This window comes from Tasmannia lanceolata, unplaced genomic scaffold (genome assembly GCF_043159265.1).
Source record: "Tasmannia lanceolata isolate RefF3 unplaced genomic scaffold, GAP_Taslan_0.1 ptg000037l, whole genome shotgun sequence".
Taxonomy (NCBI): Eukaryota; Viridiplantae; Streptophyta; class Magnoliopsida; order Canellales; family Winteraceae; genus Tasmannia; species Tasmannia lanceolata.
The window spans coordinates 25577517-25604681 of NW_027518714.1; the positions used below are offsets into that span (position 1 = coordinate 25577517).

The 27165-nt window shown below is 38.7% G+C and overlaps 1 protein-coding gene and 1 non-coding gene across 4 annotated transcripts; both read right to left on the reverse strand.

The window, feature by feature from the left end:
- Nucleotides 1–2727: 2727 nt before the first annotated feature.
- On the reverse strand, nucleotides 2728–27165 carry LOC143861748 (uncharacterized). 3 transcript variants are annotated; one of them, XR_013240009.1, is made up of 6 exons: nucleotides 26868–27165; nucleotides 17932–18051; nucleotides 9880–9930; nucleotides 8012–8063; nucleotides 3501–3684; nucleotides 2728–3296 (listed from the first exon to the last, which is right to left on the reverse strand). XR_013240009.1 is itself a non-coding variant. In XM_077372643.1 (5 exons), exons 2-5 carry the CDS (start codon nucleotides 18046–18048, stop codon nucleotides 3124–3126), a joined length of 393 nt encoding a protein of 130 aa, XP_077228758.1. In that variant the 5' UTR covers nucleotides 18049–18051; nucleotides 26873–27160; the 3' UTR covers nucleotides 2728–3123. The 3 variants fall into 3 exon arrangements, 2 of the variants coding, with proteins under 2 accessions (XP_077228758.1, XP_077228757.1); XM_077372643.1 differs by lacking the exon at nucleotides 3501–3684 and having other exon boundaries at nucleotides 26873–27160; XM_077372642.1 differs by lacking the exon at nucleotides 3501–3684 and having other exon boundaries at nucleotides 26868–27158.
- LOC143862782 (small nucleolar RNA snoR1) lies at nucleotides 4051–4146 on the reverse strand. The gene has a single exon (XR_013240491.1). It is a non-coding gene; the product is annotated as a small nucleolar RNA snoR1 (small nucleolar RNA).

The following is a 27165-nucleotide window of genomic DNA, read 5'->3' on the forward strand; positions in this document are numbered from 1 at the left end:
TAAATAGCCTTTCCCTTGAGGAAATAAGAAAGAGGGCTCCTAATGTTTTGAAGGACACTTTCAAAACGGAATACTGAAATGCAGACTGGTGGATAATGACCACGATAACCTTATTGTAGGATTAAATTTTCAAATCAATGGCATCTTGAACAAGACTATCACCTGCCAAATGCACTAAACACCAACCAGGGTCTCTCTGCCTGGTTATTACAGTATCAGAGGAAAATCATGATGACAAAGGGTGGTCTGCTCGGCCGTCCAAAAATGTATCTAATACATTCATTAGATTTTTAGTTCTATTTAATGGTGGCCGTGGACCATCTTTTGCCGTCGACTTTTCTCCTTGTATGGGCCGCATGGGGAGTATCCAGTAAGCGCCAGTGGAGTGGGCATCTAGCTGCAGTTCACTAGCTATAATGTTGAAGATGTGCCTTAAAACTAGGGCCGTTTGGATACACGGATTTTAAAATCTTGGATTCTCTCATAATACTGGATAGGAGACGAGAGAAGGAGATCATATGTTGTTCTCTGATTTCTCGGCCTTCTTTCTGTCAGCAAGAGAGTAGGAGATCATCCCATGTTTCCAGGTTTTAGAAATCTCAGGATGTGGGAGAGATTTCTAAAACCTGGATTTCTTACTTAAAATCCAAGATTCTAAAGAGTAAGCAAAACAGATGGTCTCCTTCTCGCGTCTCCACGACCAGGATTTTGAGGAAATCCAATATTCTAAAATCTGCAACCGGCCCCTAAGGGTATTTTGGTCATTTGGGTGTACGAATGATTTAGCCCTGAGTAGTAAGCCCCTCGTCCCTCGTCTTTTTGCATACGTGTAGCAAAACTAGAAAGTCATGTTTTTTTTTTTGCATACGTGTAGCAAAACTAGAAAGTCATGTTTTTAGCTAAACTAGCAGCTCTGTAATGTCTCTTAAAGAGTTGAGGGAAAAGGCATTGGAGTTCTAGCTTTGCTGATACATAAAGAGAAGTGATATATCCGCCCCTTTTGATCACCAGGAACACCCCCCATCAGTGTATCGATGACTAAAGAGGGGCTGTTGTACTTGTGTCGGAAGAATTCAATGCCCCCGATTGCCACAAACAATGGCAGGGGGTGTTCCTGGTGATCAAAAGGGCGGATATATCACTTCCCTACACAAAGCAGGAAATTCAACTAATGTGTGACAAAGCTGAGGAGAGTTGTATAATATTTTATTTCCCAAATTCTATCCTTTGCATCTTCCTATGCCCCCATACAATTACAATGTGAGTGCCAAAAGAACCGCTGAAGAAGGGTCAACCGTGATGATGTCAAGAGAATGGGGAAAAGTAGTATTGGAATTCTAAGGCCATACCCACAAGATTTGGATTTGGATTTCTCACATTTGGCAGTTGAGATTTGGATCTGATTCAAATCGTTAAATTTTTCCAAAATAGCTACAACAGTGGGAAAAAAAATCTGATTTACAAATCTGTTTTGCAAGACGTTATTTGGAAATCAATATTTGTGGCAATTACCTTCATCCTCACTGCTCCTCGACCTTGCTGCAGCAGAAGGAAGACATCCCTCCCTCCCTCTCACGTACAACATGAACATGAGGATGATTGATGTATTTTGTATCCAAAACTTAAATCCATATCCAAATGCAAAAACATGACGTATCCAAACCTGGCCTTAAGTTCTTGGTCGTAGACTCTTTTAACTATCTTCAACTGTATAATCTTCTAATATTGCAGATGCTCTTGTATCGCCTTTGCTTAGTGAATTAGCTGCATAATGTGACAAACCACCACAAAAATCTCTTAAATTCTTTATTTTGGTTTCTTCTCTGATTTCTCTGTTTATTTGAGAGATAACAGCCTTCTAGCATTGTTTGAACTTTGAACGATGGCGCCTACATTTTCTTCTTGAGAGGGTAGTTTTTTAATCATTCAGCCACCATAGAAAAAAGAGAGAGATTTGCTAGCGTTAATCGAAAAAGGCATTTCGCGGATGCGCTGCTGCATGTGAGAACGGCCACATAGGCTCACTTTTCTGCAGATGTTGTCTTCATCCACAAGGTTGGCTGCTCTCATATGCAACAGCTCAACCACGAAATGCCTTCTACAATGGATGCTAGCAAATCCCCAAAAAAATGCCACGGAATATTTGTGGGGCCAGTTGTAAGAGATGGCGAAACTTGAAAGGGTGGGAGTGAGGAGAGTAAGTAGCCTATCTGCGCTTGAGCATAGAAAGAGGGGGGTGATCCTAAGCATTCATTTGGAAGGCCCCATCATGGATGGGGTGTCTACCAAAAATCAGCTCCATTGGGTCACCATAGGGTGTCCATTTGTGGGGCCAAAAATAGACAGATGTTGTTTGTCCACTATCTGCCCATTTTTTAGCCCAACAAATGGACACCCTAAGGCGATCAAATGGAGCTGATTTTTGGTGGACACCCTATCCATGAAAGGGCCCATCAAATGAATGCCTTGGATCCCACCAAAAATATGCCCCCCCCCCCCCCCCCCCCCCCCCCCCCCTTGTTTGTGTGCTCGAGGGCAGAAACACTTTTCTCATTCTAAATATGTATTTTCTTTTCACTAGTTTTCAGGAATTTCCATGCTATCTCTCCTCCGTCCCACTCAACACACTCTCTCTCTCTCTCTCTCTCTCTCTCTCTCTCTCTCTCTCTCTCTCTCAGTTGGGCCCATAAATATTCCATTAGAATAATTTTTCATGATTGCCAAACATAGCCTAAAAAAAGCAATATAACGGACATCATTGTCACGACTAGGGGATACTAAAATCAACCATATTACAAAAGTAGCTCAAGATGAACGCTTCAGTGACCCCACTGCAACATAAAGGGTCCCCATCTTTGATTGATTCAAACCGGCCCTGCGTTGGATCTCGTGCGGCCCCAAAACCACACAAACACCCACTTCTAACATCCAATAATGTGTTTTATATGCGAACATGGACAGTCAAAAACTACTAGTATGCAACAGTAACCTCCAACCAAACCGCACCAACTTCTTGGCTGCCTTGTTGGTAAAAGGTCTCGTCTTTAGACCAAGATTGTAGCTTTGAGGATAGGTATCCCAAGAAATTTCTTCACAACACTCAATCAATCAGTTTTACCTCTTTCAATCTGAATGTTGGTCTTCTGGTACTAATCTGAATTTGAGAACTTTATGAAGGTGAGCAATGGGCTTCACTACCTTGGCCGGGGCTTGATTCGGATCAACAATGCATTTTCCCTTGAAAAGGTTTGCATCTGATGGTCCTGTCTCCTCGTGCACAACTGGTGCACTGTCAGCTGCCAGGAGAATTCACTTCAGTATTTTGCTCAGTCATTATAAAAAGAACAATGGAAGGGAAAGCAGTTCAGAATGAAATGCTATCTAAGGTAAAGTTTCAAATTATGGAACAGGACTAAAAAATTTCAAGGTAAATATCACTTTCAGATGATATTCTCAAACTATTTTGAGTTAGCCATAATTAGTTGCTGGATCATACTAACAGGGTTTGCTGGCATTGTTGCCACTGGACCTCTCCTTCATAGCTTTATGTCTCATCATTTCCACCATACAAGTGGCAAGCATGTTAGATAACTGAGACTATTGATCTGGTGAGCCACAATATAGGCATGGTCCATAACCCAAAATTCGCAGCGATTGAACGATCTCTGCCTTCCATCTGATAGCCTGCAAAAGGACAATTTATAACGAGCGAGCAACAGTCCATGCTCACTTTTCAAAAATCACATCAATTGGATGATTATAATCGTATAACCACTGTGACTTTTAGGCCAATGTCAAACCATATTGCAGCCCACCAGCTTAATGGTACGATCACTTTAGAAGCGTACCCCATTGAATGGCGATGACAAAATATGGTGGAGAACCACAGTTGTGACCATGATAGCATTTCCTCAGACAATAAAGTATAATTACAATAGAAATCTTTGCCAAATAGAATAACGATGAACACACTTGGTGTTTTATTTATTTTTATTTTTTTCTTCCCTTTTTTTCTTTTTTTTGAGCAAAAAACAGAGGAATGGAAGAGTGGTCTCAGATAGTTGCTACTTTGCTCAAAGAAGAGGCCCCAAAACAGAGCCCCCTCTCATACAAGAGGTGTCAGAAGAAGCACTCATCATCGTTGCCCTAACTCCTCTCATCAAAAAATAAAAGCAAGCAAAAGAAAATTCAAAAAAAAAAAAAGAAGAGGACCGTTTCAGGGTGTTGGCAAGGGTTTTGTTAGCCCTTTCAGGGTTTTAGGATTTTTATATGGGTTCATCTCAATTTTTTCGCTGATTGGTATTAAATAAATTCTAAAACTCAGTAAGTAAACATTCAGAGGTATCAATTAACTCTTTCTGTTTTGTCAATACAATTTAGTTGACAGAACATGCATGAGGAATAAGTTGTGCGAGAGTAATGAGGGTTACAAACAGGGTCTCGTAAGGCTACAACAGGCAGGATTCAAGCTGAAATTAGGGTGTTTTGGGGTCATGATCCAACTAGGAAGAAGAAGGTATGGTCTCGATTCAGATCCAACTACCGTTGATTTGATCCTAAATATTTGGATCTTAATTGGATTTGAATTAGAACTCATATTTTTAGAAATTTTATTTTTCCCATAAAAGATGTCAACATAAAAAACCCCACTTTACTTCACCTTGCTTGTCCACTCAGGTGTGCATAATAAACAGACAAATTGAATATGAATGGGACAAATAAGAAAGTATAATATAAGCCAAAGGATTTCTCTAGACAGTTAAAATCAAATACTATCCTTGAAAAACTACTATCCCAACAATATCTGTGATCTGAAAAGCCAATTTCTTACCGATGCATTGCAAACTCACAAGTCCTTCAAACTGGAAATTACAAAAGGATGATCATTGAAGAAAAAAAACTTCATTAATTTGGGATTTTTATTTAAATGTTCAGAATATTTTTATTGGGACTGTTTGAACTATGAAGCTTCTGGAGTTTGTATTTGAATTGAAGATGTTGAAGTTGAAGTAGGAAGATGAAGGTTGAATTAGGACCATTTTATAATTAGAAATAGTTTAGAATAAAAACTTATTTCTTAAAAGAGATTTGGGTTAGTGTTCTATAGAAAGTTTCTACTTTTGTTTTAAAAGGATTGTAGAATGTTAAAGATTTTTTAAGTGTTTCAAAGTTAGAATTTGTGTAGGAAACATCTAGAATGTTCATGTCTTAGAAGAAAAGCGTTGTGAAAAGAGTTTATCTATATGGTGTAGGACACTCTCTTAGGGCAGTTTTTGATAGTGTTGAGTCATGTATATATTGTACTCGAGGTCACACTTATCATTATTACATGTATGACTTCAATTTTAATAAAAGTTGAGGGGACTAGGGGAGTATAGCTCCCAAATCATGTCTTTCCATTATCTCTCTTCCTCGCTTCTTTTCTCCTCCTTCCTCATTTCTCTTCTCTCGATTATAGTGTGAAAGTCGGAAAGGGTCTTGATGGGGACCATCTTAAGCCCATATTTTAATTTTTAAGTGCCTTTTAGATTTCTTTTAAGGCCAGTCATAGTAGGGGTACCATAGTCTTTTCCCATCAAAATCACTTAAATTTATTTGAGTTATGAGTGTTTTAAATAGCCCCATGTATTACGAGAATTTTTAAGTGGGAGAAAGTTTTAAGTTATTGAAGGGTATTTTGGTCCAAAAGTATTAAGTTTTTCTTCTAGTTTTAGAACTTTCTAGTTCTCTTCTTTTTTCTTATATATTGTCAGGCTCAAGGAACTTTTCTATTATTCTGTGTAATGATATGGATGAATGCATGAAAAATTGTTTTATCTTGCTTTCTTACAAATCATGGACGTGAAGTATAATTTCCCTAAGGTGTGATGCCTAGAAACCCTTGGTGTGAAGCCCTGGGTTTTTGTGGGTGAGATTCCAACCTTTCTATCTATGTCTTTCGTATCTCTTTTTTTTCTTTTTTTTTTAATTTTTTCCTATAAACCACTTTCTGGGAAACCCCAAACCTCCATTAATCTTACCTAAACAACTCTTGCATTAATTAGTTCACCTATATTCCACCCAAACCCCTAAATATCAATACAAAAAATATTTTCTCGACCTTAGAAACATCATTCAAATCCATCCCTATCCCGTGTCTCTCTCGTTTTGCTCCAAAACTCATTTCACCTTTCCAGCATTCTTCTACAGCTTCCTGGCATATGTCTGCACCACTCCAAACATATCCTAAAGTAAACCTCCTAGAAATATTTTTCCAATATAATCACCTATTTTAAGACTCAAATCCTTGATTTTCTCCCATCCTTTCCACCCCTAATTCCCCTTCTATTGATCTATCTTGCATCAATTTGGTATCAAAGAGAAGTATTAGATCTTCATTTATTCCTTACTTCAATCGTCCTACGTCAAGTTTTGGGTTTTCTCATGTTAACCCGAAAGCAAGACCATTTGCCCCTTATAAAGGGAGAAAAATGTAAAAATGTGTCCTCTTCAAAAAAAAATGTAAAAATGTGACAAATTCACGGTAAAATCACGATATTTTTCTTTTGACAATTTTTTAATTTACCTGTTTTCCACAATTTTTTTTGAAATTTTTTCAAAGTGTGGGCAATTTTTGTGACATAGGTAATGCTGTCTCCACATTGGCACCCACCAAGTGGAGGGTCCAAATCATGTTAACGTAATGTGGGTCGACTATACGAAGCTTCAAATAATATCATTCGCCAAAATAAAAGGAAAAATTAAACTACTAAAATTCCCTTACACAGTTACACTTAATCTAGACAAAGTACGTAGTGTATCTTTTTTGTCTTTTCATAATATATATCAGGTTGAATAGGATTCTTAAGGTCCTTCAACAGTTCTAGCCAATGCCTCTGTCTCATGTTCAATTCTTTCTGAGTAAAGATATACTTCAGACTCTTATGATCAGTGAAGATTTCACAAGGTGCTCCAAACAGATAAGGCCTCCAAATTTTCAAGGCAAACACAACCGCTGCCAATTCCAAATCATGAGTCGGATAATTCTCTTCATAAGGCAACTAGCGTGAAGCATACACAATCACTTTGCCATTCTGCATCAACACACATCCTAAGCCTTTCTTCGAGGCATCACTGTAAATCACAAATCTCATTCCACTAACAGGCAATGTTAGGATAGGAGTAGAACCTAGCCTTTGTTTCAATTCCTGAAAGCTCTTTTCACAATCTTCAGACCAAACAAATTTTGTCCCTTTCCGTGTCAAACGGGTTAAAGGGGCAGCTAAACGTGAAAAGTCCTGAACAAAACGGCGGTAGTATCCCGCCAATCTCAGAAAACTACGAATTTCAGGAACATTATTCGGCCTATTCCATAATGTTACTGCCTCAATTTTCTTTGGGTCTACAGATACACCGTCTTTAGAGATCACATGACCCAAAAAGGAGATTGAGTCAAGCCAGAATTCACATTTTTCTAGAATATATCAGAATGTCGTCAATGAACACAACCATGAACTGGTCCAATAGTGGTTTGAATATCCTATTTATTAGGTCCATAAAAGCTGCCGGGGCATTGGTTAAACCAAATGGCATAACAAGAAACTCATAATGGCCATACCGAGTTCGGAAGGCTGTTTTCAGAACGTCTTCTGATTTGATTCTCAACTGATGATATCCCGATCGAAGGTCGATCTTGAAAAACACACATGCCCCTTGCAATTGAACAAACAAATCATCTATCCACGGAAGCAGATATTTGTTCTTTACAGTAATCTTGTTCAATTCTCTGTAATCTATACACAATCTCATACTTCCATCTATCTTCTTAACTCCTCCAAACAGGCCAAATAGTGGATTTGTGGAGCCAACCTATGGTCTGTCATTTTATAAGATAATTAAGATGAGAGGCATAGCACCGTCCAAAAAAAAAAAGGCTGAGGCATAGGTCCAAAATGTCATGTGTAATCTCCTCATTTCCTCAAGAAGGTTATGCAGTGTGGCATTAGATTGCAAAAAAGTATCTTAGACTCACCACTTTCAGAGAAGATGTAGCATGTCCCAATTGTTTCTTGGTATTCTCCTACCTGAGAAAGAACAAAAAAGACGACAGAGTGGAAGCTTTTGGTGATTAACAAAATCGGGAAAAGTTGTAACTTGGTGTGAACTAAAAAAAATTTCTATCCATCATGTAGCAAAGGACTAAATAGATCAACAATAAGAATTGGAAATTACATAAAATATAAAAGTCAATGACCATTATAAGCGTGATTTAAAAGAAATAGAAGAGATCATAACATCGTCTCGAGAGTTTCGTAACTTTTGTATTAAGACTAATCAATGTTTCAAAAATTGACTACTTGACCCAAAGTTGGACGTAACTGGGCACCGAATGTAAATACCAAGTTTTCATTGACTAGGCTGAATTTAAGGAAAAACCCAATAGATATTTATTTTTCCATTTTACTCTTCCCAATATTTTTTGAGGTTTGCAATGTCTCATTTGACGAGGGAAATTCAATGAAAGGCCGGTTTAGTTGTACCCAATCCTCTAGTTGAGTATCAAGTGAGTGAATGTTTTTACATAAGAAAATCTCAATCTTAAAAACTGTGAGATGCAAACAATCTAATCCGGAATGATCCATTTCTAGTGTGCACCTAAAAACATAAACAAACCACACTCCTCATGACCCAACAAGAAATTGCAGAAAGTCCTAATTTCTTCTTTATAGAGCTCTCAGCCCTCTTCATTAGAGACAATCAGACATTAATCTCCCAAACAGACAAAAACTAGCATAGCAGAAACTGGGAAAAGGTTGCAAGAAAGCTCCTGAAGTGGGAAGAGGAAGCAAAAATTACCTAAAAGAATGTAGAGATCTCGAGTATGATGTGAACCTTCTAATTCTAGTCTAGTATGTGCTAGGTTGCTTTGTAGTGTAGCCCGCGTAAGGAAATTGTTCATTTCTCATGAATCTAATACCATGCTTTAAACCTCCATCCAGAAAATAACAATGATTTAGAGCAAGGTCTAAAACTCTAAACTCAAAACTTGACTCAGATTCAAACAGTTACAGCTTTCTCAAAATTCCCTTGTGTACCTAGTCAAGTTTTCAAGTAAAAAGGTAATGTTTCGTTTCAATTTTCTTGAGTTTTTATATAGCTGATAGCGTATTTTGGGAAGCAAGGCTGAATTTTTAAGGTACCTGGTCGAGTTTTTCGGGAACTCAATCGAGTTTTCTCAAGTTCAATAAAAACAGAAAGAGTTTACCCATGACTTTTGAGTTCTTAACAGGTTTTAAACCCGGTGTTAGTGATGAAAAATATTTAGTACAAAATAAAGTATATTAAATGTTTAATAGTGCTAATTAAAATAGAGCATGCAAGCAGTAAGATGATAACAAAATTTGGTTGGGAAAACCACTGCAACCGATATGCTATAAAGATTTAAAGATGATTGTATTTAATCATCTCCAGATTTACTTACGAAATAGTGCAATACAAAAAAAACACTGCACAATATGTAAATCGAACCAGAAAAAGTGTCTGACATCAGTTAAAAAGATATAACTTCCACCACAAAGTAAGATCCTTTCGTCTCCACAAAGTTAAAATTAGACTTGGGGTGGTCCTAGCCCTAAAGCATCTCAAAGGTACATCTTAAGGAAAGAGGAGTCCTCAGCGCATATAGACTACTTCCTACCATAAAATTAATGGCAAGAAAGCAGGCTACGCCAACTACTTCACTTGCAAACCAGTCGGGATATTAAAATTTTACTTCTCATCATGTCAAGAAATCTTCAAAAGTTATTTGTTTAAGAAAGAAATTTGGTATTGCTTTCAATTTATGGTCTTATGGTATCTAACTATCAAAGCGAAGATAGAAATAACAATTCAATAACTCACCAGCTTCAATTTGTTGGCAATAACCAGCACTGGATTCTGTGTGTCCAAACCCTAAGTAAATGAAACAGATACACAAATCAGCCACTGAAGTCTAGTGTAGTATGGAACTAACAAGTATATCACATGTTTGGAAGCTACGGATAGTAGTCAATCCAGACTAATACTCTTTGAAATGTAAAGTAGCATACACAATTACGGTCTAATTATGGGCTCAAGCTTATGGACAATTCAAAGCAGAATGCAACAAAATTGGCTCTTGCCTTCATGTTCAAAACCAAAATGGCATTATTTTTTATCTTGAAAAAAAATGCATTAATTGCTCCGCTGATAGTTGAAACTATCCCTGAATTTTGGAAAACACCACTTTTTGATTGTTTGGATAAGAGAAGGTAAAACTTTGACCTCCCAGCCAAGCACGGATCCAGTTTTTTAATGGGAGCAATAAATTAGAGAAAAAAAAAAGTAGAAGAAGCAAGCCCCACAGAAAAAGAACCCACGCCCCCATCCCCCCTCGAAAAGAAGAAGAAGAAAAACTATGATTTAATCGACACTTTGAATTTTCAGCAAAAATGCGTGTTGACACTTATCAACAATCCTATCGACACTTGTAAACATACTGCTAGAATTATCAGATTTATGTGGTTGCGTCAAGAAGTTATTGTACCATATCAAAAGAAATACTATTTATTATCAAATATTGTGTTTACCTCCTCTTTTATCATTAACTCTTATTTTATTTTATTTTTTGAATGGTAGCAAAACTTTTATTAAAAGAATGAGAGGGCTACCAAGACAGACAACCCGAAGAGATACAAGGAAAACAGAAACAAAAGGGAAGAAAAAGAACAAATATAAACCCAAATTATGGGGGCAAAAAATCAAACCACTCTAGGGCTAGCCTATCTACCCCTTCTCTAGCCAAACCATCTGCCACACTATTAGCCGATCTCATCACATGATTGAAAATGACCAACGAACCTTCAATTTTATCAAAGATCCCATCAAAAAGAAGGGCAAAACTCCAAGGGGGAATAGAAGGGCCCCTTAGCCACCTAATAGTATTTAAGGAGTCGCCTTCCACAATCACTCGATCGAGAATATCCTTATCCAATCGAATAATCCCTTGGTGAACAGCTTGGACTTCAGCTTCACTGGTGTCAACCAAGCCTATTGGCCCTGAAAACGCCCATAAAACATTTTCCCTGTTGTCCCTTAGGACACCTCCTATGCCACCAGGACCTGGATTCCCCATGCTAGAGCCGTCAAAATTTAATTTCCACTAACCAACATCAGGGGCTTGCCACTTTTGCACGATAGCCTCTAAGCAAATAACCCTCCAACCTTCCCACAGATCATATGCAGAGACGAAATGAAAAAGTGGAAGACTTCTCGCCCAAGCTATAGATAATGCTATAACTCGAATGAAAAGAAAATGGGCCGATTTGGCTACACCCTCAAAGACTCAAGCATTCGTTTCCTTCCATATAACCCAAAGTGTGGCTAGGAGACAAATAGACCAGAGAGCTTTCCCTTTCTTCTTCCAAGAGACCAACAACCAACTTTCAAGCAAATTTGGAAGCTTAGAAGGAAATACCTAAGAAATCCCAAACCTGCAAGAATACAGTTCCACACTTCCCTTACTACTCTATAATGAATGAGTATGTGATCGACTGACTCACCTGCCTCTAAGCACAAAGAACAATGATCCACTATTATCATATTTCGCTTTCTGAGAAAGTCCACCGTCTGAATCCTGTCTCGAATAGCAGCCCAGCTGAACACACCAACCCTTGGAGGGACTTTGATACACCGCACTTTCGCTTCAATAGGGGAAGCAGAACTAGGCACCAATTTATTATAAAAAGATTTGACAGTAAATACCCCAATAGAATCCCAAATCCACACCCGCTTGTCCTTACCGGATCGGCGAATGAAGCATCCTTCTAGTGTCTCAAGAAATCTAGCCACCTCAGGAAGTTCTCTATCAAAGAAGCTTCTTCTAAAGCCAGGTTTCCAAATTACTCTGTCATCCCTTCTTTCAAAGCAATCTTTCACCAAAGCATCCTTATCTGCTGCTACAACAAAAAGAGAAGGAAAGAGATCCTTCAAAGGAGAGGAATCACACCAGATTGAATGCCAAAAGCCAATTCTATCCCCTAAGTAGACTCTGAACCGAATTCCCTGGTTGAAGCTGTGGTTCATTCACATGATGTCACGCCACACTGTAAGAGGCTTTTTATCATAAACATCATTAGGTTCCCAAGAACCCCATATTTGCTAGCAATAACCTTAGCCCATAATTAAGATTGTTCCTCCCCAAACCTCCACAACCACTTTCCCAGAAGAGAATGGTTAACTTCTTTAATTTTCCTAATACCCAAACCACCACTTTTTATAGGTTTACCGTTTACACACATCCTCCCAAGCAACAAGCGGAATTCCTTTCTTACCACTAGATCCACCCCACAAGAATTTCCTTTGAATAGCTTCAATACGATTGACAATACTAATGGGACATTTGAATAAGGATAAATGGTAAATAGGAATGTTTGCCAAAACTGCCTTTATGAGAGTGAGTCTACCACCCCTAGATACCAAATTCTGCTTCCAAGTGTCCAACATCTTCTCAATTCTCTCAACTATAGGATCCCAAGAAGGTTTTATCGGCCTTCCTATCCCTAGAGGAAGACCCAGATATGAAGTTGGGAACCCCTATCCATAGGGCACCCCATAATCCTGGATAACTCATTGCTCAGAGAATCGTCGACATTAACCACAAACATTCTGGATTTGTTAAAATTAGATCTTTGACCAATAGTAATTTCATAGCATCTGAGAATAGCTTTGAGATTCATAACCTGACTGATATTAGGCGAACAAAACAACAACATATCATCAGCAAACTGGAGATGAGAAACCTCCACCCCATTGAGTCCAATCTTGAAACCCTCGATCAAACCTTGAGCTCTTCCTTTGAACATCAGACGGCTCAAAGACTCAGCAACTATGACAAACAGGAAAGGGGAGAGTGGGTCACCCTGACGAAGCCCCCTTGAGGATTTGAAGAATCCTTTGGGAAAGCCATTTATGAGTATAGAAAACCAGGCAGATGACACACAACTTCTGATCCACCACCTCCATTTACAGCCAAAACCCATCTTTTCTAACAGATAATCAAGGCATTGCCATTCAACCCTATCATAGGCTTTTTCCATGTCTAATTTGCATACAAAGCCCCCTACGCCAGATTTTGATATAAAGTCCACTGCTTCAATAGCTATCAGAAAACAATCCAGAATCTGGCGTTGGCTAACAAAGGCACACTGAGAATCAGATATTACTTTTGGAAGAACAACCTTAGAACAACCTTTATACGCTCCGCCAATACCTTAGCTAATAATTTGTACAAACAACCCACCAAACTGATCGGACGATAGCCTGATACCTTTAGAGCACATGCACTTTAGGGACAAGGGCAATGAAAGTCGCTCTGGTACCCTTATCTAAGGACATCCCCTCATAGAACTCCAAGAAGAATCTCATAATGTCATCCTTCACATAATCCCAACAAGACTGGCAAAAAGCTAAACATAAACCATTCGGGACCAGGGCTCTCCTCTGCTAAGAGCAAAAACACACTTCTGCACTCCCTCTTCTGAAAATGGTTTTTCCAGAGCAACCCTGTCTGCCTCCGCTAGACAATCAAACTCAACAAGCTGTAAGGTAGGGCAAACAACCCGCTCAGAAGAATAGAGCTTCCAGTAAAAGTCTACAATTTCTGAAATGATCTCTTCTTTGTTATGGGAGATCCTACCCTAGTGTTCAATGGCCTCAATCCTATTACCCCTCCTTGCGCTCGCCATACCATGAAAATACTCCATATTTTTGTCCCCCTCTTTCAACCACTTTACCCTTTCTGACGCCAAAAAATTTCTTCCTGAAGTAGGATCCGTTTATGCTCTTCTTTGATTTTCCCTAACTCCTTCCTTTTCTCATTTGATGCTACCCCTCCCTCTTCTACTAAGGATAGGATTCTAATTCTTTGCTAAAGCCAAGATTTCCTTTCCGATTCCTCTTTAATTATGTCACAGTTCCATTCTTTGATCTTTTTTTTGACAAAACGCAGTCTCTCCCCAATTATTACATCAGCCTGACCAAAAGCTTGATGAGAAACCCACCAATTTCCCAGCCTTTCTTCAAACTTAGGTTGTCCTAGCCAAGCCAGCTCAAATCTGAAAGGGCAAGGCCCCCAAGACTCCAGTCTAGGGTCCAATAACGGGGGACAATGGTCAGAGACTGAGTGGACTAACGCTTTTTGATAAACATTACAGAATAAAGAGATCCATTGGGAGCAAATAAGGAGACGGTCAATCCGGCTTTTTCTACTATTTCTAGCACAAGTGAACTGTGCCCCAACCAAAGGAAGATCAACCAACTCAAAATTGAATGAAATCTCCAAACGAGCATATTCTGACCCAATCTCCTGCACCCTAGCCTTTCTGAGGTGCTTCTTATCTCATTCAAGTCACCCCCAATGCACCATGGGAAAGACCACTTGCCTCTAATACTCCGTAGCTCTTCCCAGAGAAGTCTTTTTTCCGCTCTAATTATAGGGCCGTATACACCTGTAAAAGTCACCACAGTACTGTCTCCTACATTACATAGGGCAACAGAGATGGAGAATCTACCAATCCATGAATCTTGCAACACCCATCTTGATCGATCCCATAGAATCAAAATACCCCCTGAGGCCCCTACAGCATCCAAGGCTACCACATCCCAATGCGCTTTACCCCCCAAACTTTTTACTGTTGTTCTATCCACAGAAGCTAATTTAGTTTCCTGGATACATATCAGCTCTGGTTTATTTAGTCTAACCAATTCCTTCACCTGTGCCTTTTTATCCAAGGACCCAAGCCCATTAACATTCCATGATAGAACTTTCATTATGAACTGATTTTACTGATCTCTTTCCCCTTACTTATGCTTCTTTTTCCACCAACTCTACCTCTCGACAAGGAATTTTTAGACTCTGTCCCTGTATAATTCACATCTGATTTTAGACGAGCTATTTCCCGGAGCATTCTGTTGATACCAGCCAAACTAGATGGATCAGAAAAATCTCTCATCTCCATCTCTCTCCTCTCTGCTAATTCGAACATATTCCTCAAAACACCCTCAGGCCCAGTGTACACCAGGCCTAACACCTTGCTTGTGGATAGAATATGATTCACAAAGGCTTCCAGAACTTCTTCTTTAGGATCTTCACTTGCAAGGGGCAATATATTTTCCTCAATCTTCACCAAGGCAAAATCCTTTCTGCCTAGGAACCCACTATCTGCATCTGACCACTGCTGGGCCTGCTGGCCATCTTCAACGAGACTGTTATCTATTAGACCCTGAACTTCCACTAACTGATCTGGGAATACCTGGGGGTGCAGATTCAAGGAAGATTTTTGGGAAACCACTAAGGTATTACTGTCATCAGGTATTGAAAAACTGGTACTTGGCCCTGTTCCCTGCAATCCACAGAAGAGAGGAGAAGAAATTGGGTTATAAATACAGATTGGTGGCCTCCCTTTTCTTGATGACAACCCATATTTTCCATATAACTTTTCTCAGGCACCCCTTCCACCATATAGGACCCATCCAGGATTAAGGGGATGACTTCCTTATTGCTGATAGGATTAGAAACACCCTTGGAAGGACTTTGGATCACTTCAGAAAATGCATCTGTCAGATTGATGGACTCCAAGGAATCGAGATGAGGCAATCTCCTCCAAGACACAAGTGATAGAGGGGGGCACACAGACCAAAGGACCCATATTTCTAGAACGAGCCCTCGATCTCTCGGAGGACAAAACCCCAGCCATAGGACAAATCTCAGAAGCAGAGTCTATCAGGTGGAGCGAGACATGGGAGGAAGACAGGAGGGAAGATGAATATGGGGATGAAGGGGGAGATAGAAGGATGAGAGGAGGAGGAGAGGGGCTAGAACTTGATACAAGAGGCCATTTGGGTCCCACCAGGGTAATTAATAAAATCAGAAAGAAACTGCCCAGGAACCCTAAACCATTCTTTTCAGATCCTCAGGGGCGAAAGTCCAATAGGTAGATGCCCATTACGGCCCACTTGATATGGCAGCCCACCTCCTAAAATAGGATTCAAAGGCAGAAAATCAGACGGCTCTGATGATACAATCTGAACGGGCTGGGATGATTCCCTCACTAAACAAATACTTGACGCATCTGAGCAATGCCGTCTATTTGTCCAACCACTACGAGACATGTGGCCAGAGGGTAGAGAAACTTGTGGCTCAAGAAAAGTAGAGGATAAGCATGCTGCTCCAGGCACGCTATCAACTGTGATAGGATGATCCCTACAATCCGCAGGAGAACAAAGAGCCGCGCACGATAGAGGTTCAAAATACCGGCTATCATGCGCCGGCTGGAAAAATTGCGATAGAGAGATTCCTTCCGATGCGATGTCGGAACCCCCGACTGTTTCGGAAAATTGATGCCGGAAAATGTCAGCCATTTGTTCCGCAACACAAATTTCAGATAATGACAGTTTATCGAGAAATCGTGAAGCTGAAATCCAGAATATCGTTTCTCCGATCACCACGGGCAAATTGAAACAATTTGGGGCTATCTCAGACGTCATGAGGAGAATTTTAGCCTCCTTCTAGCCACTTCCAGCCTCGCAAGAGTTGTCCGTTGCCAGAACTCTTCCCAGCCTGCATCCTATTTTCTGAAAATTCTCTACCTACCAAGCATGAGGGGAAAGGCCTTTGATTGACCACCATGAGGATAGAAAACTACCTGGAAACCTTACCATCCATTCTTCTATAGTTTCAAAAGGATTCCCGGGGGCGTTAACCCAAGAAGTTTTCCACATCCCTGAGTTTACTTCCACCAGCAGCACAATAGCGAACTCCCTAGGAGCAATTTGGAAAACTCCCGTTTCTCCATCATTATTTCCGTACCTTCGAAGCCACCTCTTTAAATGGAGAATATTTTCAGAGCTCCTCTCCTTGATTTTTCCCCAGAAACATCTTTTAGTGCTAAAAACTGGATTTAATTCAATTGTTTCCACCCACACTTCTTCTGGGCAAGGGGGGAGAGTATCCTCCGGCAATATCCGGCCCACGTCTACAGGGGAAGATAGACCCTCATCCTGGGATCTACAGCTGTCTGCCATCCCTGCTTGTTCCCCTGGCACTCAATTTACCTTTTCCACCGCCACTTCTTGATCGTTGGCTGAGGAATGTTCAAAGGAAAGTTAATGTCAAAACCAGACCAAATCTTATGGCATTTCAGACACTCTACTCTCCTTCGAAAATTTACAAATCTACATTTGCAACACTTCCAATCACCAAAGCTGCCTTCCTTCCTTCTAGCAACCTCTCTTCTCTCTTGCTCCTTTGAACTGTCCAAGGCTTTTGATTTTGGTTCCTCTCCAGAAGATCGCGATGTTGAATTTCCTTTTAGTTTCCTCCACTCTTTTCTCTGATTATGGAACCTGTTTCCTACCTCTCCCGAGCGAGAGGATCGCATGTTCTTCTCATATTCCTCCATTATCTGACACGCGACTTTCAGATCTTCAGTCTGACGCTCTCCCAACTGAGCTATCCCAACTCTTATTTTACTATTAACCCTTCTGTAACTAATTTTTGTTGTTATCGCACCTCCCCTAAACCTAAAACACCAAATAAATAAAGATAACTCGATTAGAATGTTGAATGCATTGTTATTAGATTATCTCATTTTTCTTTGAGACTTATGATTAGAGATTAGTAGTTTTATATGTAAGTACGCATGCGGGCGTGTCCCCGTTTCTAGATTTCTCGGGGTTTCCATGCCAGACACCTCGTATCTGAGTCGACACTCCTCACACGAACCCATGTCCACATATCGTAGAAATTACAAAAGAAACAAAAAAAAAGCAAGTAAAAGCTTATAACAAAAGCATACATAATGCCGCATTAACAGATCAATAACCATGGGCATGGCATAGATACACACGCATACACAAGCACATTCACACACTTACAGAGAGAACATATGGTGCATTGGCAGGGATGTCAATCTGTCCGCAAACACCATCAAGATCAAGTAAGACATAATCTTCATCTTCCATAACCTCATTTTGATTGGTGCTGGCATCCATTTCCTATATGCATTGATTAGACAAGAAGCAACTAATCAATTCTTCATTCATGATTATGAAGCAGGCATGGGTGAAGCAAGAGAAAGAAAGTAAGCTATTTATTTTATTTTTTTGAATGGAAAAAAGTAAGCTAATTTATAATCAGAAAATTTACGAAATCACAAGATCAAACTACAAAGCGACAAACTATGCAAAAGATTATGCAATTATAATCAATCTGCATGACGAGTTTCTTGATCCTCTGACATAGAAAAAAGAAGGGAAAAGTTCAGATACACCCCCTCAACTTTCTGAAATTTTCAACGATAACCGACTTTTCGAAGTCATCAATGACACCCCCTTAGTTTTCAATAATTCTTGTTACTTAATGGGGTGGACGGGAATGAAGAAATTCTCAGAGGGTGTCTTTGATGAATTTTGAACTATAAGGTGAAAAGTCAAGGGGTCTGCTTCAGGAAGGTGAAAAGTCAGGGGGTGTCGTTGATGACTTTGAAAAGTCAGGATTATCGTTGAAAATGTCAGAAAGTTGAGGGGGTGTATCTGTATTTTTTCCAAAAAAGAATTGGCACTCCTACACCTTTTAGTTGACAAAAGCCAAGCCCTCCTAGAAAAAAAAAAAAAAGCCAAACTGGTCTAGCATTCAAATTTATGATTACAAGCATGCAAATCTCATCATTAGGCCCTTCTGGAAAGGATAAAGTAAATTTCATATAACAGGATACTGAGTTGGATTGGCCTGAGATTTGATTACAATGAAGAACACCTTAGCAATGACTATCAACTCAAAAGAGTACGTTCCATCATCCATTACTTGTACTAAAACCATTGAACCAATGAACCAATGCATGAGAATCAGTCCTAAAAGACCAAACCAAATGCATCTTTCCACTGATTATATATATATATATATATATATGTATATATATATATATATATATATATATATATATATATATATATATATCTTAATTTATTCTATTATCGGGTAGAGTGGACTCAGCTCCTTGGTCCCAACATTGCAGCCTAAATTCCCAAGTGCTGAGGAGCAAGGGTCATCCCAAATTCTGTCCTTTCTTAATTTGAAAACATAAAAAGCATTCCCATTTAATTTTTTTTTGCTTTCCATTAGTTCTTGCTCTTTTAATTGAGTTATTCAAGATGTTCCTAAAGCAAAATAATATTCAACAACAGCCTCATCGAAATATATGGAAAGGTAAACAACAACCACTCTACTCAAGGGCTATGTCACAAATGTCTTTCTCGGGAATTTCTCGGCAAGGGAAAATCTCGGGATATATTAATTTTTATTAATTTTTTCGGGTTTATATCGGGAAATAAACTGTAAAATTAAAATTATTTAAAAAATATTAAATTTAAGAAAAAATAAAATAAAAATATCGGGATAATATCGCGATATTATCAGGATATTTTATGATAAAAACGAAAATATCGCTCTACTTTTAAAATCTCGGGATTAGTTCGGGATTTTGTTGTTTTCTCAAAATCTCGCAATAAAACGCTATATTTTGTAAATATCGGAGATATTTGTGACATAGATCAAGGGCAGCTAGACTGTTAACTCATATAATGTGCTCTATGCAACACGAGAGGGAAAAAAACAAAAAACTTGAAAACTTTAGCCCGGTTGGGCCAAAGTGTCAAGTCAAAAGCAACCACCTACAAAAAAACTCGAAATTTTTAGCCCGGTTGGGCCATTGTGCAAATCTATAAGGAAAAAACAGCAGTAAGCTGGTTAAAGATCTATTGTTGCAGCATGTGAACATACAAGTATGTTGAGAACCAATGTGGAAAGAAACTGGGAAAAAAGGAAAGGAAAAGCTGATGTCGTCAACAGTATTCACAGTCGCACAACAGGTTGATTCAATTAAAAAACACACACTGTAGAAGACATAGAGAGCCGCGGGGGGAGTTCAGAAAAAAGTGCCCAAGGAATCCGGCAATCCGCCTTAGGGTTACAGGAATCCTCCTAGAAAATCATGTCATGAATCCACATAGTAAGGTAGGGCTGAAGCTCTTTTCTTTATTTCTCAAATTCGAAATAATAATGTGTACAAGCAGAAACCCACTTTAAAGTTTAAACAAAGCAGAACTAAAAAGAACCCTCCTAGGACTAAAGCTTTAATCCTATTATAACTTGGAGTTATGAAACTTCGAGTCTTCTAAGTAAAATCAACAACTATATAAGTAATAAACCGATGAAAAGCATATACCCTCTCTCGTAATTTTCGCAATGCATGTGTTGGGCCTATTTAAGACACACTTAAGTTTAAGTGACTTAAGTGATTAAGACGGGAGAAGACTCTACAACCCCTATTGACTCAAAGTCACTTAAAATCCTCAATTAAAATTTAAAACCCTATAGCTAAAAGTAGGGTTGCAACTCAGGTTGGGGAGTCGGGTTTTCCAGAACCCTACCCTACCCTACCCAAGAAACTATCGGGTTGGGTCGGTTTTAAAAAAAAAAAACGAGATTCCTAAACCCGAACCTACCCAAGATAGATTCTCGGGTCGGGTCGGGTTTTTGCACATTCACTATACATGCACCGATAAGTTATGTTCTATGGGGAAGGACCTAAAGTGGCTACTGGGTACTCGGTTACTAGTTCACAGTTTGTAGTGTATTGTTGTACTAGAGAATAGTTGCATAGTGAATCAGTTAAATAGACCATGTGATGGTAGTTCTAACTTCTATATACCATAGTTGCCGGGATGGGAAACAGATTCGTGAAGCGAAACAGGAAACGGAAATGGGAAACGCAAGAAAAAAAAGGGGGGAAACGAGAAACGGTAAAACAATAAAAAAAAAACAAGAAACGTCTTAGGAAACACATTAGAAACGTTTCAGAAACGATAGGGAAAGGGTAATGAAAACGCATGTGAAACACAAGGAAAACATGAAATATATGATTTTGTAGATTTAAATTTTGTCAAGTTCAAATTTCTATTTGGATGTTTCTTACTTTTAGTTTTTATTATGGTATACGCTGTTGTTTTCCTTTTTAATATCTATTCCACAATTTTTGTGTGTTTTTTTTTAATGATTTTTATAAAGGAAAACTAAGTTCGGATAGGGTCCTGGCTTTGGTGAATTGAAGTTGGCCTTGCACCTGTTTAGCCTTAGTTTTCATTTGCAAGTCCAGCATCTCACAAAGGCACAAAGCTTTTCGTAAGTTTCACACATATTTCTCACACGTTTCACATACCTTTTCTATAGGTTTTCCAAATGTTTCTCACTTGTTTCATATAAGTTCCTCATATGTTTCTCATGCATTTTGAAACGAGTTTCCCACCTTTTTAGGAAATGAGTTTCCCACCTTTCCCAAACGCGTTTTAAGGAAACGAGTTTCCCACCTGCCCAAGGAGTTTCCGGCTACTATGCTATATACCCTTGCAACCGTGTGATTTAATGAAGTAAGCAACTAAGAAAGTACTTCCCAAACAAAGATCGGAATTTAATACTTTTTAATACGTGATAGTGATAACCTAAGTGACAGTAAGTAACAAATGTATTTTCCAAATTTAGCAGACAGAAATTTTTTAGGACATGAGCTCTTGTAAATTAAAAGGGATGTGAGCTGCATGCGAAAACAAAATGGTGACTGAGTGAACAAATCTGCAGTTTGCTTTAACAGTAATTACCAGGCACTAATAACTTTGTGAAGACACTACAATTATATAGATAGAAACTGGGCAAATTCATAGGAAGACTAAATTTAAAACATAGTATGGAAATCGGTTTTCATGGGCAGGGCTATTGTTGTGTGGCATCTGAGGCTGTTTACATTGTCCTCTTCTTTCTCACTGGAAATCAATCAGAAACTGTAATTGATGTTTTTATGAATACCCTGAAAGACTCCACCACTTTCTTTTTCAGCTGCTGTGGTAATGTTTGGTTCGGCAATCAAACAAACAGTTAATGTCACATAGATCCAAACACCTTCAGATGTGTGTGCCCTCTGTGTCCTTTTTCGTTTTTCTATAGAAAATTGAGGATTGCGGACCTGAAACTGCAGAATCGACGGTCCACTTCCTTCTTCAACTTCAAACAACGCCGAAAAGAATTTGCAGATTCTATTTCTCCATCTCTGCAGTAATACGAAGGGAGAAAAGGGCAAAAGAAATTATAAAACATTTCCGTACTAGACAAGTTGAGGATTCTAACAGGCAATCCTCTGCTTCCTTTCATGACCTGAAACAGAGCCGAGAAACGTCTTCCTCGCACTGACATTAACTCTTATCAAAGAATAGAAAATTCATCTTCTTCCTCTTTCAACCAAAGAAAAAGTTCACCGTATCCAAAGTCCTTGGGTAGTTGGGTGCATGGATGGAAGAACGATCACATCAAGTAAATTGGTCTGTGAAGAATCGAATTCCATCTAAAAGAAAACATGCTATACCATCTCGATGAAATGCCAAGAAGATGAACGTTAGAACTTTGATTTCCAGCTTCTTCTCAAGGAGCTCTCTAATTGAAATGCCTTTGAACCAGCAGCATGCATCTACAGTTGAAATTCAGCTTATGCTTGGAGATTTCCTTGTTGTGCTTCATGAAAATAGCTTGGATTCCTCCTAAATATGGAGGACTTTTGATCTTGCCTCTTTGATGAAATTGCTTCAAGGAATCTAAGAGGGTTTTTGGCACGGGGATGCCAAAACCGAGAACATGTATTCAAACCTTGATTCACAAGGAGAAAATAGATGGGGGAGAAAACTTCATGCAAAAGCTTTGAGACTCCTTCCAAATGAAAATTTACAGGAATTCCTTGTAAAGAAACTCTAAGTTCCAAACAAAAAAATCATCAAAGCTCTCCTCCCAAGGAGAGAGATAAGGGTTTTATATGTAACCCTAATACAAGCTAACTACCTGCTTTACCCCCTCAATGAAAATTACTTTCCAAACTACCCCTACCATGATAAAAGATATAAAAGTAAATGCAAAATGGTGAAAGTGACTAAGCTATCCTACTTGAAGTATTAACTCTTACTCTCTAGCCAAGACCCTCTCTACATCAATTTCCCATTAGAAAAATATAGGTAAAGATCTTTTCTCAAAAAGATATCAACAGCCAATCTAAGAAGTGTTTACGGGAGTGTCATTATGAAAGGAAGGGCTGTGAATAACATTTTCCTTGGAAAATATTTTAATTTTGAGAAATAAAAACCTCAAGAGTAACAATAATTTTCCAGAAATTCGCATATGGAAATAGCACTCAACAATGAGTCATTGATGGTGACTAGCAAAAGTAAAACTTGATATGGAGAGGTCCTTAAAATCTTATTCCAAGTGAAAATTATCACTTAGCGTTGACGTTGACCCTTAAATGCAAGACAAAACCTTGACATTACCACAAATAACACTTATTAAATGATCTCAACTGCTAAAAAAATGAAGGATTATCCAGGAGTCAATGGCAACCACCTTAACCAGATAAGCATTACTCAAATGGGTAGTCAGAAATCCTTGTTGGTTCTGTGAAGCTTAAGTTCTTTTGGCACGGTATGAGGGAATAGTTTAGTAAATCTAACAGAAAACCTTTTTAGACAGTATTTGCTGTTTTCGCTTTCCTTTGAATAGTAAAAGATGAGCAGGGATCTATGACCTCAAGGTTGCAGCATTCAACAACTTCAACTTGAGCTAAGGGCTGGTGTACCAAATAATAGAGGATCCCATATATGAAATAGCTGAAGAGAAGGCTGTGTTCACTTCTCTTCCAACATTTGCATTGGGTAGAGATTAGAGGATATTGAACAAAGGAAAGAAAGTATGGAGAGCAGCAGTAGGTAAAGCCTAAATAAACTTTAGCCTGTACTGGAGATATATCCAGTCACCTGGAAGATTGGAATGCCTCACTTATTGTCCATATTCTCTAGAATCAAATGATCATCAACAAAGGGGTCCAAGTAACTACTTTATAGCTTTGAGAATTCTTTTGGAACTCGGCTTTTGGTTTCTCATTTCAATTAGGACTTCATGTTTACACATAGGGGATTGAATGAAGTGGCAATTTAGACCTAAGGGACTTCATGTTTAAACCAATTATTTTCTTTAGAATACTCACTTGAATCAGTTATCATCATAGAGGTATCTTAAGTAAAATAAACCTTTTCTTAGGCTTGAGACATTTGAAATCTTCCTATTGTTGCTTGTTTTCATTAGGAACTCACATGCGAGTTTCTACTTTTGAATGAAAAAGGAGAAAACCACTTCTCAGTGTCATGGAATTCAGCTAGGCAGCCCATTTATCATTACAAACCGCATTCTCACCAAGTATGTCAAGATCTTTCACTCTTTCATTCTTCTTTGAATTTGGAAGTCGTAAGGGTTCTCCCTTTCAAAAGTATGTGGAGGTGTATTCAGGAGATCGTATTAGATTTTGGATTGACGCCTGGTGCTCCGCTATTCCTTTAAAAGACGCCTTTCCTAGTTTGTTTCAAGCAGCGGCATACAAAGATGTCTTAGTAAGTGATTGCTTTGAAAGATGCGGGGACAGAGTAATTTGGAGCCCAAGGTTCAGAAGAAACTTCTTTGACAGGAAGATTGAATCGATAACCAGGCTTTTTGAGATGTTAGACGGATGCTACATTAAATCGTTAGGGATGGACAAAAGAATATGAATCTCGAACTCTTTTGGGGTGTTCTCTGTCAAATCCTTCTACAAGCATCTCCGTGCCTCTTTTTGTGCCCTCCATCTAAGCTAAAGTGTGGAGGATCCAAGCTCCTCCCACGGTATGTATCTTCAGTTGGGCTGCTGGCCAAGGCCATATACAAACGGTTGATTTCCTCCGGAAACGGGGGATGTGGATAGTAGACCAATGCTCCCTCTGCATAGAGGCAGGGTAATCGATTGAGCATATTTTCATTCAGTGCAAAGTAGCCAAAGTGATTTGGAGCGGCATCTTGTCTAGGTTTGGACTCTCTTGGGTTTTCCCATCAAATTTACCAAAGGTGTTGTAAGGGTGGGCAGCGGTTCCATGGAAGAAAAAAGGAAAAGTAATCTGGAATGTATGCTTCTTAGCAACGTTGTAGGTACTATGGAAAGAAAGAAATGCTAGAATTCTAAATCTCCTCATTTCTTATTCATCAAAGTAATAGCTTTGACAGTCACTTGGGTGAGGTCTCTCCCTTCTTTTTGGTTCGTTTCGGCTTATGACTTATGGGAGGGTTGGAAGGAGGTGTGCTCTAATGGTGACATGCGTCCAATGATCATCCAAGATTGGGTAGCCCTGTCGAATGGGTTGCTCAAGCTAAATTTCGATGGTTTTAATATGGGTAATCCTGGGCTAGCGGGCATTGGCGGTATCCTAAGAAATTCTAATGGCAAGGTCATTTGGGCCTTCTCTGGTCCAATTGGGAGAGCAAACGCTAGTGAGGCGGAGGTTAGAGCTGTTCAACAAGGAATAAAGAGCTTGAATAAATATTGTATGGATGAGACGATTGTGGAGGGACTCCTTGAATGTCATCAGGTGACTTTCCGGGTCAGTTTTCCCTCCTTGAAGGTTAGCCAATTCTTCGAGGAGATCCAAGATCGAATAGAAGGGTCTTCTATAACCTTTAAGCATATTAGAAGGTCAGCGAATAATGTGGCAGACAGATTGGCCAGGGATGGTGTGGGGAAAATGGGGCTGGAGATGTTTGATTTCCTTCCTCCCTGATCTCTATTTTCTCTCTTTTTGTATCTTGTTTGTTTGTATCATGTTTCTCTCTTTGTACTTTTCAGTTGACCATATCGTTCTTCCTTTTCCTTTTGAATGAAACTGTTACCAGTCAAAATGAAAAATGTGAGGGTACTCAATATATTTTTTTCTTAAGAAGATAAGTTTGCAAGAAAAGCAGAATTTGATATTTTTCTTTTGCCAAATGGAGAAACACCTTCTCATGAGCGACATGCATATTTATTGTTTTATGGGCAGTTGGGGTGCTTTTTTATTTATGTAGTTGATCTTATTTTTTCTTTTCCATCTAACAGAATAGAGAAAAGTGGGATCTAAATCAATACTTAGTTTTAAGTCCCTTGTTTCATAAGACATTATTAAAGTAGCAAAGCACCATATAAATGGAAAAAAAAAAAGAAAAGAAATAACACATGAACTTACGCACCCAATGCAGAAGAAAAACACCATCACTGCAAGTAAGGCGCGTTATATTAATAAATAATCAAAATGGTGTAACAGAACCTATCAGTGGTTGACTAATGTGAGGGTTTCTCCATTAAACCTAGATATGTTTGCCTTTATTTTGTCATCATCATGTAAAAGGTTAAGGGTCATTTGGACCTTTCATTTTCATATTACTTATAAGCACAAGGAGTTTTCTTTTATATCTCAGTTTTCTAATGAGAAAGGTGATATGTATCTCAATAACAGAATAAGATCTCTATTTTTTTTTTAACTTAGCTAAGGTGTAGTCTGATATGATCAGAGTGGTCACTTTATTCTTTTGTTAAGGTGTATGGATCATGGAAAATAATGCGTCAATTCCAAACCACATTTGAAGCATCCAGTTACGTATGAAAACACTAAATCAGAAATAAATCCAAAGCACTTCCTTTACACATTTATCAACATGAAAACCTTAAATCAGAAATAAACACATATACGGAGGTGAAAATTGCTTCTAATAGATCAAGGCGAAGCACATAAATCCTACAAAAAATAAAACAGCAAACCCAATGAATTCAAAGGAAAAAAAAAAAAAAACTCTAGTAGATGAGTGGCAAATATAGCGTGAAATAACATAAATCACATGATTTGGAAATACCAAAAAAAGAATTAAAAAATATAAATAAATAAAAACCAACCTTACTTTCTTCTTATTCTTTCTTCCTTCTGAAGGGCGGGAGGGAATACGGTGAAACCCTAAAACGAGAAATAAGTAAAAGTTTAGAAAGGAGAACAAGTGCAGGTTGCTATTAGGGATATAAGGAGACGGGTAAGAAATGCCTAAAGTAGGGGACGTTGTATTTTGATTTAGAGGTTTTCTTTGGGAAATGATATTCCCCCACCCCCAACGGTTTCTGCGAAAATGGTTCACTGGTTGAGAATAAATTCACCCCTGCTCTGTTTGGTTGCCGGGTTTTTTTTTTTTTTTTTGTTCCG

Excerpts from the sequence above, each read along its gene's own strand:
- LOC143861748 (XM_077372643.1), bottom strand. The coding sequence starts at position 18,048 with ATGGATGCCAGCACCAATCAAAATGAGGTTATGGAAGATGAAGATTAT. Across the intron at positions 8,064-9,879 it reads TTGCCAACAAATTGAAGCTG|GTAGGAGAATACCAAGAAAC; the intron begins GTGAGTTATTGA and ends GTTCTTTCTCAG. Across the intron at positions 3,297-8,011 it reads CTACATCTTCTCTGAAAGTG|CTGACAGTGCACCAGTTGTG; the intron begins GTGAGTCTAAGA and ends TTCTCCTGGCAG.